Source organism: Rhinatrema bivittatum, chromosome 16 (assembly GCF_901001135.1).
Source record: "Rhinatrema bivittatum chromosome 16, aRhiBiv1.1, whole genome shotgun sequence".
NCBI lineage: Eukaryota > Metazoa > Chordata > Amphibia > Gymnophiona > Rhinatrematidae > Rhinatrema > Rhinatrema bivittatum.
The window spans coordinates 22,205,395-22,218,490 of record NC_042630.1 but is presented as its reverse complement, the minus strand read 5'-3'; the positions used below and the strand labels follow the sequence as shown (position 1 = coordinate 22,218,490).

Below are 13,096 nucleotides of genomic sequence, written 5' to 3'. Positions count from 1 at the left end.
TTCCTGGCGTCCTTAGACCTCACGGAGGCCTATCTCCATATTCCCGTCCACAAGGCTCCAGTTTCAGGCCCTGCCCTTCGGTCTGGCAACCACTCCCCGCACCTTCACCAAGGTAATGGTAGTGGTGGCAGCGGCTCTACGGAAGGAGGGTTTTCTAGTTCATCCCTACCTGGATGACTGGCTCATTCGGGCAAAGTCCCGGGATCTTTGCAAACAGTCGGTCGACAAAGTGTTGCATCTCCTGAACTCTCTCGGAAGGGTGGTCAATTTTGCCAAGAGCAGTCTTACGCCGTCGCAAACACTGAATTTCTTGGGAGCTCTTTTCAACACCAGTGTGGGCAAGGTTTTCTTGCATCAAGACCGGGCGTTCAATCTCATTTCACAGATGCAACATTTCCAAGCCTGACACTTCCCACGGCGTGGGATTATCTTCAAGTACTGGGTTCCATAGCCTCCACCATAGATTTGGTACCCTGGGCTTTTGTGCATATGCGACCTTTGCAGAGGGCATTGCTCTCTTGCTGGAAGCCGGTGTCTCTGGAGTTCCAACCTCCCTTACCACTTCCGGATCCGGTCAGGAACAGCCTGGGCTGGTGGCTCAGTCTGGATCATTTGCTCAGCAGTGTGGACTTGGAAGTCCCCTAATGGGTGGTCGTCACCACGGATGCCAGTCTCTCCGGCTGGGGGGTGGTGTGTCAAACTCAGGCGGCACAGGGCCACTGGTCATCGGTGCAGGTGAAATAGCCAATCAATCGCCTAGAGACCCGAGCAGTCCATCTCGCCCTGAAACGATTTCTCCCTTTTGTGCGCGGCACGTCTGTGCGGATCCTCTCAGACAATGCTACCTCGGTGGCATACATCAATCGGCAAGGGGGAACGAAGAGTCGACATGTCTCTCGGGAGACGGACAAGCTCATTATATGGGTAGAGCGTCACCTCATGCGTCTGGTGGCTTCTCACATAGCAGGAGTAGACAATGTTCAAGCGGATTTCTTAAGCTGGCAGATGTTGGATCCCGGAGAGTGGGAGCTATCCGAAGAAGCAATGTCACTTCTGATTGGGAGGTGGGGGTCCCCCACCTTGACTTGATGGCACTCTAAGGAATGCGAAGGCGCCCCGCTTTTTCAGTCGCAGACGGGAAGAAGGGGCGGAAGGGGTAGATGCTCTGGTACTGCCCTGGCCGCACTACGTTCTGCTTTACGTGTTTCCCCCATGGCCTCTGGTGGGGAAGGTTCTACGAAGAATAGAAGTTCACCGCGGAGCAGTAATTCTGATGGCGCCAGAGTGGCCAAAAAGGCCGTGGTTTGCAGATCTGGTGAATCTAGCGGTGGATGGTCCAATTCGTCTGGGACATCTTCCTTGACTCCTTCGTCAGGGTCCCGTATTTTTTGACCAGACAGATCACTTCTGTCTTGCGGCCTGGCTTTTGAAAGGAGAAGGCTGAGAAAAAGAGGCTATCCAGAGGAAGTGATTTCCACACTTTTGCAGGCCAGGAAGACTTCCACCTCCATTTCTTATATACAAATATGGAAGGTTTTTGATTCCTGGTTTGTCTCCGGGGGAATTGCTCCTCGTTGTTCGTCTGTGGCTCAGATTCTCTTTCCTGCAGAGTGGGCTTGGCAAGGATTTGGCTTACAATTCTCTTCGGGTTCAGGTAGCGGCCCTTGGTTCGATCATTGAGCGTTTGGATGGAACACTTCTAGCATCACATGCGGACATTGTCTGTTTTTTGAAAGGTGTCAAACACCTGAGACCTTCGGTCCGTGCCCTGTGTCCTTCGTGGAATTTGAATTTGGTACTACGGGCTTTGGGTGGTCCACCTTTTGAGCCACTGAAGCATTCTACGCTCAAGGATTTAACTCTGAAGACTATATTTCTCGTGTCCATTTCTTCAGCTTGCAGAATATCGGAACTGCAAGCTTTGTCTTCTAGGGAACCCTATCTGCGCTTCACAGATTCGGGTATAACCCTGACCACAGTGCCATCTTTCCTCCCGAAGCTGGTATCCTCTTTTCACCTCAATCAGTCGGTGGAGCTTCCAGCCTTTCAAGAGGAGGACTCCAGGGAACTGCGGCAGCTCGATGTTAAGCGAGCGCTTCTTCGTTACCTGGAGGTCACCAACGATTTCTTTTTGTTCTCTGGAGTGGCCCCAAGAAAGGTCAACAGGCCTCTAAGACTACTATTGCTCGCTGGTTAAAGGAAGCCATTGTTGCCGCGTATATTGGATCAGGAAAGCCCCCTCCGGATGGTATTAAAGTGCATTCTCTCCGTTCTCAGGCGACTTCTTGGGCGGAAAGTCAGTCTGTATCTCCTCAAGAAATTTGCAGAGCGGCTACATAGAAGTCACTACATACCTTTGCGCGTCATTATCGTCTTAATCTAAGACCTCCGGGGTTGTGTTCGTTTGGCGACCAAGGTCATTCCAGCAGGGCTATCGAGGGCCCACCCTATGTAGGGAAGCTTTGGTACATCCCATGGTCTGGACTGATCCGGGTATGACCCAAAAAACACAAAGGAAGGCGATCTATAAAAGCCGTCAAGACATCTGGCATCTGATCCGGGTATGTACAGAGAAAAGAAAATTATTCCTTACCTGTTAATTTTCATTTCTGTAGTACCACAGATCAGTCCAGGTGCCCACCCACACGTTTCGATAGCACTTTTCTGTCCAATATCTTGTTTTTCCTCAGCACAGTTAGCCTGTTCTTTGGTGGTATATTGAGGTTGAAAGATTTTTCTTGAAGGCTTCGAGATTTTGCATTTGCAAGTTTTTGGGCTACAGACACTATATGCCTTAATGACAACCTGTATATAGTTCCCTATTTGGTTGGGAGTTTTTTGCTTCATCCATTCATCAGTTAGTTCTGATTTTTTTGTTCTGCTTTGATATTCTTAATACTAATGGGACGAGGAGGGTGCTCATGGGTAATTCCGAGCACCTCACAAGTTTTCCTTCTGTCTCCATCTGCTGGAATGGGGATATAACCCATGGTCTGGACTGATCTGTGGTACTACAGGAACGAAAATAGGCAGGTAAGGAATAATTTTCTTTTCCTATTTCGGGAGTCTGGAATCCAGCAAGCATGGATAAAGACTGTAGTACTACAAATCCTAAAGAAAATGAGTTGTAACACCCTTGTGGGTTTAATCAGCAGGCTGTGATTTGAGTAAACACAGGCACCTTGTACTGACACTTTATTTGTGAATTCCAGATGTGAAGTACAACAGCTGTGATGTGCCTGAAGAAACATGGTCTGGGTCGGAGCCTGACGTGATTTATGCTACCTTTATCCCAGGATCCATTGTGTGGGCTAAGCAGTATGGATACCCATGGTAGGAGACTCTCAACCTATTGTTTTATCACAACAGGAGTTAAAAAAAAAAAATTATTTGGCCACGGGGTTAATTTTGTCTGGGCTTTGGACCTGTATCTGTGTCAGGCCTCCAGGTTTTCCCAGTGATAGCAGGCTGAATTAGCCATGCTGTCTGGGAGCGTCGCGACCGGATCAGTAGGCTGAGTTTTCTCAAAGAGTACAGAGCTTTGAACCCTGTACGGCTGCGCGGTGACGTTCCTGTGCGATTGCCGTTTTACCTCAGTCTCTTTTTTCCCTCGAGCAGGACTGCACGCGGGGTTTTTTCTCTCACTCGTCTCTTCAGATTTTTCTCAATTTTTGTTTTTCAATTTTTCTCCCGTTTTTTGGCAGTGATGGCTCCGAAGCCATCAGGTTTCAAATTCTGCCAATGCGGGAAAATTATGTCCATAACAGATGGACATAATTATTGTTATATTTGTTTGGGCCCGAAGCATGACCCAGCCTCATGTCGAGACTGTGGTCGGATGTCGAAGACAGCGCGCCGAAAATATCGCGCGCCTACGATCTCCTCACTCTTCGCCAGGGGAAGAAAGTTAAGAAGACTCCAGCCAGAAGATGGAAGGTGCTTTGGCCAGGTCGGTACCACCAGGGCCGTGGGAGGATATCGAGGCCTCGACTCCTTCAATGAAGAAGTCCAATCATGCGCCGTTTGGGTCACAGGGCTCTATACCCGCTCGTTCTCGCTCCTCGACGCCGCAGCATTCGGAGCAGGGGAAAGCAAGGCGGCCGAAGCATACGGCGCATCGACGCCGAGACCGCATCAAAGCACGACACATCAGTGCATGGCACACTGGAGCACGACGCATCAGCGCATAGTTTGGGAAATAAAATCCCAGATCTGCAGGCCCTAATGACAGAGGCAGAACTGGACATCGTTGCTATCACAGAGACATGGTTCACAGAATCTCATGATTGGGATACGGCAATACCAGGCTATAACTTGTTAAGGAAGGACAGAGTGGATAGAAAAGGGGGAGGTGTGGCTCTTTATGTCAGAAATAATATCCAAGCATCTGAGCTGCAAGGAAGTTGGGGCAAGGAAGAAGCACTATGGGTCAACCTAAAAACAGATGATGGAGCATCCATTTATATTGGAGTGGTTTACAGGCCTCCAAACCAAAAGGAAGAGCTGGACAGAGATCTGGTTGAAGACATCCATAAGATAGGTAAGAAAGGGGAAGTGATGATCGTTGGTGACTTTAATATGCCAGATGTAGACTGGAAAATCCCATCTGCAGAATCTAAAAACAGTAGAGCAATAGTGGATGCCATGCAAGTATCTTTGTTCAAACAAATGGTATTGGAACCCACGAGAGAAGGAACTATTCTCGACTTAGTGCTCAATAATGGAGATATCGTCTCTGATGTCAAAGTGGGCGCCCACCTCAGCACCACTGGAAAAGAAGCACAAAGACCAGAGTTTTACAGTTCAAAAACACAGACTTTGAGGAAATGGGGAAGTACCTAGAGGAAGAACTAAATGGATGGGAAAACGAGAGAGATGTGGATCAGCAGTGGACCAATCTAAAGGAGCAATCGCCAAGGCAACTGCTCTATATGTTAGAAATGTAAAGAAAAGCAAAAGAAAAATGAAACCTATCTGGTTCTCAAAGGAGGTGGCTGACAAAATTAAAGCTAAAAGAACTGCATACAAGAAATACAAAAGATCCCAAAGGGAGGAGCACAAAGAAGAATATCTGATTCAACTGAGGGAGACTAAGAAATTAATCAAGTTGGCAAAAAGTCAAGCGGAAGAGAGGATTGCCAAGGAGATAAAATATGGTGACAAAACATTTTTCAGATACATCAGCGAAAAGAGAAAGGTCCAAAGTGGTATAGTGAAATTGAAAGGTGGAAATGATCAATGTGTGGAGAGAGACGAAGAAATGGCAGAAATATTAAACGAATACTTCAGCTCTGTGTTCACTAAAGAAGACCCTGGAGAAGGACCATCTCTACACAACAAGAAACTGGAGGGAAGCGGAACAGAGGAAAATCCATTTACAGTAGATAATGTATGGGAAGAGCTAAAGAATCTGAAAGTGGACAAAGCCATGGGGCCTGATGGGATTCATCCAAGGATACTGAGGGAGCTCAGAGATGTGCTGGCGGGACCGCTGTGCGACCCCTGTTCAATAGATCCCTAGAAACGGGAGTGGTTGCTGAGTGATTGGAGACGAGTGGTGGTGGTCCCGCTTCACAAGAGTGGGAACAGAGAGGAGGCTGGTAACTACAGACCGGTTAGCCTCACTCGGTGGTGGGAAAAGTAATGGAGTCACTGTTGAAAGAGAGAATAGTGAACTATCTACAGTCGGGAGAATTGATGGACCAGAGGCAGCATGGATTCACCAGAGGAAGATCCTGTCAGACAAACCTGATGACTTTTTTGACTGGGTAACCAAGGAATTGGATCGAGGAAGAGCGCTCGATATCATATACTTGGATTTCAGCAAAGCTTTTGATACGGTTCCGCACAGGAGACTGGTGAATAAAACAAGAAGCTTGGGATGTGAGTGCGAGGTGGTGACCTGGATTGCAAATTGGTTGACGGACAGAAGACAATGTGTGATGGTAAATGGAACCTTCTCTGAAGAGAGAGCGGTTTTTAAGTGGTGTTGTACCGCAAGGATCGGTGTTGGGACCTGTTCCTGTTCAATATCTTTGTGAGCGACATTGCGGACGGGATAGAAGGTAAGGTTTGTCTTTCTGCGGATGACACAAAGATCTGCAACAGAGTAGAAACGCCGGAAGGAGTGGAGAGAATGAGACGAGATCTAAGGAAACTGGAAGATTGGTCGAAGATATGGCAGCTGAGATTCAATGCCAAGAAGTGCAAAGTCATGCATATGGGGAGTGGAAATCCGAATGAACTGTATTCGATGGGCGGGGAAAGGCTGATGTGCACGGGAGCAGGAGAGGGACCTTGGGGGTGATGGTGTCTAATGATCTGAAATCGGCGAAACAATGCGACAAGGCGATAGCTAAGCCAGAAGAATGCTGGGCTGCATAGAGAGAGGAATATCGAGTAAGAAAGGGAAGTGATATTCCCTTGTACAGGTCCTTGGTGAGGCCTCACCTGGAGTACTGTGTTCAGTTCTGGAGACCGTATCTTCAAAAAGACAAAGACAAGATGGAGGCGGTACAGAGAAGGGCGACCAGGAAGGTGGAGGATCTTCATCGGATGACGTACGAGGAGAGATTGAAGAATCTAAATATGTACACCCTGGAGGAAAGGAGGAGCAGAGGTGACATGATACAGACTTTCAGATACTTGAAAGGTGTTAATGATCAAAAGACAACGACAAACCTTTTCCGTAGGAAAAAAATCACCAGAAACCAGGGGTCACGATTTGAAACTCCAGGGAGGAAGATTCAGAACCAATGTCAGGAAAGTATTTCTTCACGGAGAGGGTGGTGGATGCCTGGAATGCCTTCCTGAGGATGTGGTGAAGACCAGAACTGTGAAGGACTTCAAAGGGGCGTGGGATAAACACTGTGGATCCATAAAGTCAAGAGGCCGCCAATGAAGAGTGGGTGACTCGCCAGAATGAGGGCTACTGCCTGGAGTCAATACCCTTATTAAATAAACATACACATGCTTACTGTGACTCCAACATCGCTCTAAGCTTCAACAGCAAGAGGAAATGTGGAAAAAAGGATTCACACTCACAAGAGGGGAGTAGCTGGCTTGTTACGGCAAGTTACTACCCCAAATCAAATAAGTCTGATACTTCACTTTCAATGCATATACAGCATAGTTCTCTGATTCAACGGCAGGGGAGAAGAAAAACCAATACTTCACACATCCAGCAGAGCTCTCTGCTTCAACGGCAGGGGAGAAAATGAGGGTTCGCACTCACAAAACGGGGGAGTAGCTGGCTTGTTACGGCGGTTACTACCCCAAACCAAATGTGCCTGATACTTCACTTTCGATGCACATCCAGCATGGCTCTCTGCTTCAACAGCATGGGAGAAGACTGATACTTCACGCGTATCCAGCATAGCTCCCTGCTTCAACGGCAGGGGAGAAGAAAAACAACCAATAAGGGCTGTATAACATAGGCTGGGTAAACAAATAAGCATGGGTGTAGCTTGCTTATTGCGGCGGCTACTACCCCGAACTAATCAAGCTAGATATTTCACTTGGATGCAGCTCCATCACTGCTCTCTACATTAAAACTGGGGGTGGAAGGGAAATAGAACCAAGAGCTAAGAGAAACAGATAAGTATGAGAGAAAAAATGTGTGAAGCTTGCTGGGCAGACTGGATGGGCCATTTGGTCTTCTTCTGCCATCATTTCTATGTTTCTATGTGCGTTTGACAGTGCATCAGGAAGAGCTGTATCACAATCTGGGGCATCACATCCTGATGTTCGCAAACAAAAGCATTCCAGACATCACACTTCTAAACATGGTGCTGCAAAACATGCAAAATACTATGCTCCACATACAGCTCCACCACCTGCCTCCCCACAGTCTTGAATACAAGGCCAACACCATGCCAAACAGAAAGCAAAAACAAAACAGCTCCAGCTGTCTGACGCTCCATGAACAGATTCTGACATAGAAGTAGTCTCTCACTCTAACCACGACTCTTCAGGTGCCGAAAGTTCTCATTCTGATTGGTCTTCTCTTAGTCGATCTCATTTACTCCATCTCCCAGAACCGCTCCGACCTTCTGAGGACTTGCCTCTGGGAGCACAGCCTCTACCTCCAACTCCACTTCCAGCACCTTCACAGCATAGCCTCGCATCAAAGGCGATGTCACAGATTTCTTTGGCTTTGAATACTTTCTTCCAGGATCTGGAGGCCGAGCATCCTCAGCTTCCAAGTCCATCTTCACATTCCTCTCCTCCGGTGATACAAATTCTTCTACCTCCAACTCAACCGGAAGAACAGATTCCAATTCCAGATTGACCGGATTCTCTGCACTCACAATGATCTACGTCGTCACCATCCTGATCTACAGGATTTCGTCAGATCCTCCCGAGGGGCTTCCAGAAATGTATTCCTCTCCAGAAGATTTATCCTTCGCAAAATTCATCGAAAGAGTAGATTCTCTCTTAAATATTGAAACAGGAAAGGTTACCGACCCTTGTGCAGAGGTTCTAGGGATTGTAAAATTTTTTGAAATGCCACCAGAGCCCACAGCTCTATCTCCACATGCTGTACTGGATACTGTTCTGCATAAGATGTGGGAGAAACTCTTTACCACCACAGCTGCATCAAGGAAAACGGACTTAAAATACCGTATGTGAAATTCCACAATCTATAAACATCCTGCATGAGACTAAATGCACAATTGAATCTTTATAGGTAGAAATCCCTTGTGTGTCAGGGAAGACTATAGTGATAGGAGTATACTACCGTCCACCTGGTCAAGATGGTGAGACTGACAGTGAAATGCTAAGAGAAATTAGGGAAGCTAACCAAATTGGTAGTGCGGTAATAATGGGAGACTTCAATTACCCCAATATTGACTGGGTAAATGTATCATCGGGACACGCTAGAGAGATAAAGTTCCTGGATGGAATAAATGATAGTTTTATGGAGCAATTGGTTCAGGAACCAACGAGAGGGGGAGCAATTTTAGATCTAATTCTCAGTGGAGAACAGGATTTGGTGAGAGAGGTAATGGTGGTGGGGCCGCTTGGCAATAGTGATCATAATATGATCAAATTTGATTTAATGACTGGAAGGGGGGACAGTAAGCAAATCCACGGCTCTCGTGCTAAACTTTCAAAAGGGAAACTTTGATAAAATGAGAAAAATAGTTAGAAAAAACTGAAAGGAGCAGCTACAAAAGTAAAAAGTGTGCAAGAGGCGTGGTCACTGTTAAAAATACCATCCTAGAAGCACAATCCAGATGTATTCCACACATTAAGAAAGGTGGAAAGAAGGCAAAACGATTACCGGCATGGTAAAAGGGAGGTGAAAGAAGCCATTTTAGCCAAAAGATCTTCATTCAAAAATTGGAAGAAGGATCCAACAGAAGAAAATAGGATAATGCATAACGTTGGCAAGTTAAATGTAAGACATTGATAAGACAGGCTAAGAGAGAATTTGAAAAGAATTTGGTCATAGAGGCAAAAACTCACAGTAAAAACTTTTTAAAATATATCCGAAGCAGAAAGCCTGTGAGGGAGTCAGTTGGACCGTTAGATGATCGAGGGGTTAAAGGGGCACTTAGAGAAGATAAGGCCATCGCGGAAAGATTAAATGATTTCTTTTCTTCGGTGTTTACTGAAGAGGATTTTGGGGAGGTACCCGTACTGGAGAAGGTTTTCATGGGTAATGATTCAGATGGACTGAACCAAATCATGGTGAACCTAGAAGATGTGGTAGACCTGATTGACAAACTGAAGAGTAGTAAATCACCTGGACCGGATGGTATACACCCCAGAGTTCTGAAGGAACTAAAAAATGAAATTTCAGATCTATTAGTAAAAATTTGTAACCTGTCGTTAAAATCATCCATTGTACCTGAAGACTGGAGGATAGCTAATTTAACCCCCATATTTAAAAAGGGCTCCAGGGACTATCCGGGAAACTACAGACCGGTTAGCCTGAATTCAGTGCCAGGAAAAATAGTGGAACGTATTCTAAACATCAAAATCACAGAACATATAGAAAGACATGGTTTAATGGAACAAAGTCAGCATGGCTTTACCCAAGGCAAGTCTTGCCTCACAAATCTGCTTCACTTTTTTGAAGGAGTTAATAAACATGTGGATAAAGTTGAACCTGTAGATGTAGTGTACTTGAATTTTCAGAAGGCATTTGACAAAGTTCCTCATGAGAGGCTTCTAGGAAAATAAAAAGTCATGGGATAGGTGGCGATGTCCTTTCGTGGATTACAAACTGGCTAAAAGACAGGAAACAGAGAGTAGGATTAAATGGACAATTTTCTCAGTGGAAGGTTGTGGGCAGTGGAGTGCCTCAGGGGTCTGTATTGGGACCCTTACTTTTCAATATATTTATAAATGATCTGGAAAGAAATACGACAAGTGAGGTAATCAGATTTGCAGATGATAGAAAATTGTTCAGAGTAGTTAAATCACAAGCAGATTGTGATAAATTGCAGGAAGACCTTGTGAGGCTGGAAAATTGGGCATCAAAATGGCAGATTAAATTTAATGTGGACAAGTGCATGGTGATGCATGTAGGGAAAAATAACTCAATCTATAGTTACACAATGTTAGGTTCCATATTAGGTGCTACTACCCAAGAAAGAGATCTAGGCGTCATAGTGGATAACACATTGAAATCGTCAGTTCAGTGTGCTGCGGCAGTCAAAAAAGCAAACAGAATGTTGGGAATTATTAGAAAGGGAATGGTGAATAAAACGGAAAATGTCATAATGCCTCTGTATCGCTATCACTATTCAAGGTGAGACCGCACCTTGAATAGTGTGTACAATTCTGGTCGCCGCATCTCAAAAAAGATATAATTGCGATGGAGAAGGTACAGAGAAGGGCGACCAAAATAAGGGGAATGGAACAGCTCCCCTATGAGGAAAGACTAAAGAGGTTAGGACTTTTCAGCTTGGAGAAGAGATGGCTGAGGGGGTATATGATAGAGGTGTTTAAAACCATGAGAGGTCTAGAACGGGTAGATGTGAATCGGTTTTTTACTCTTTCGAATAATAGAAAGACTAGGGGGACACTCCATGAAGTTAGCATGGGGCACATTTAAAACTAATTGGAGAAAGTTCTTTTTCACTCAATGCACAATTAAACTCTGGAATTTGTTGCCAGAAGATGTGGTTAGTGCAGTTAGTATAGCTGTGTTTAAAAAAGGATTGGACAAGTTCTTGGAGGAGAAGTCCATTACCTGCTATTAATTAAGTTGACTTAGATAATAACCACCGCTATTACTAGCAACGGTAACATGGAATAGACTTAGTTTTTGGGTACTTGCCAGGTTCTTATGGCCTGGATTGGCCACTGTTGGAAACAGGATGCTGGACTTGATGGACCCTTGGTCTGACCCAGTATGGCATGTTTTTATGAGTCCACACAATTACCCCACAAATCCGTAGTAGTGGAATCTGCACTACTACGAGCCAAAAGATCAAAACTTCATGCAAATTCACCACTGGGCAAAGACCATAAATCAATGGATGATTTTGGCCGTAAGGTGTACCACTCGTCCATTCTAGCCACAAAAATCCAGCACCATCAATTTTACGTAATCCAATATCTATTTGAATGCCTCCAGAGATTACGTCCCATATGTCTGGCTTCAGATAACTCCTTACCACAGACATGGAGGAAGGTCTTTAACATTTACTTCGTTCGGTTTATGAATCATTTGAATCATTGGCTAGATCCTCAGCTATGGCAATAGCAGCACGGCGCATGGCATGGTTAAGAGCTAGTTCAATACGTGTCGATGTCCATGACAGGTTGGTTGATATATCTTGTCTTGGAGACAATCTTTTTGGTAATAAATTTGGAGAAACTGTTACCCTTTTGAAAGAACAGAATACTGCGGTTCAGTCTTTGACATCACCAACAGACCTTCCTGCCTCTTCTAGAAGATTCTACCCTTCATTCAGAAGACGGCCTTATGCAAGGGCACCGTTCAAACCATACCACACTTATAGAATGCAGTATTACCCCCTCAGCATTACCTACCACAGGCTCATCCCTCCCGTGGACATCCATGCCAACCACGGGCTCAAAAGCAAAGTCCAGCAGCACCTCCAAAACAAACTCCATCTTTTTGAGCTTCCCCGAGCCACCTCCACCGCAGCACATAGGGGGCCGCCTTCAACACTTTTATGCCAGTTGGGAAGCGATTACTTCAGATCGCTGGGTACTAAACATCATAAAAGAAGGTTACCGATTAAATGTTCTGACTCTTCCAACCCTCCCTCAAGTTTCCCCTCTAAGGAATACATCAAAACACTCCCGGAGGCCCTGGTTTGTCCCCCCTCGGGGGTTCCTTCGTTTTCTCCCGAATTTGTTATTTTAATGCACAAGGCATTCCTACAGAGCAGGGACCCGCTTATGGATTGCCCGGGACCCCTTCCCCCAAACTGGCGCGCACACGGATCCACTCCTGGGGGGCACTTCCCCCCCCAGGGCAGTACTCCACTAGCCGGGGATTGCCGGGTCTGTCCCGGGACCCCCCTGCACCACCTCGAGGATCACAATCCGTCCCGGGGGGACCCTCTCCTGGATCTGGCTGGGGACGACCCCGTCTTGGCGGCCCAGATGGAGGGAGACGATCCGAGGGTTCTTCGCATATTTCAATCGGATGAATTGGACGACCTTATTCCCCACATCCTGCAGGAGATGGACATCGCCGCCCCCCCCCCCCCCCCCCCCCCCCCCCCCGGAACCGGTAGGGCCCGACCCCAAGGTAAGGAAGGAGGACCCTCTCCTTGCGGGTCTTCGTCCGCTGTCTAAGGCCTTTCCTACTCATCCCACCTTCTTATAATTAATCTCCAGGGAGTGGGATGTGCCAGTAGGGCGATGGAAAAGCTGTATCCCCTCCCGGAGGATTTTCTTAAGCTCCTCAAGATCCCTGCCGTGGATTCCACAGTCACGAAGCGCACCACCATTCCAGTCATTGGCGGCACGGCGCTGAAGGATGTCCAGGACAGAAAGTTGGAAGTTTATTTCAAAAGAGTTTTCGAGGTTTCAGCGCTGGGGATGCGGGCGGCCATCTGCAGTTCGCTAGCGCAGAGAGCTGGTCTTCGTTGGGTTCAACAGC

General features: G+C 46.5%; 1 protein-coding gene across 7 annotated transcripts in view; it reads left to right on the top strand.

Annotated features, from left to right (window-relative positions):
* Positions 1-13,096, top strand: part of ZCWPW1 (zinc finger CW-type and PWWP domain containing 1) — a 251,709-nt gene that overhangs the window by 109,873 nt on the left and 128,740 nt on the right. For all 7 annotated transcript variants that reach the window (XR_003853018.1, XM_029580560.1, XM_029580562.1 and 4 more), the window contains one exon: positions 3,213-3,333. Coding sequence is in view for 6 of the 7 variants with exons in the window: in XM_029580560.1 (XP_029436420.1) it covers positions 3,213-3,333 (121 nt within the window). In the remaining variant the exon portion in view is untranslated. The remainder of the gene's footprint in view (positions 1-3,212; positions 3,334-13,096) is intronic.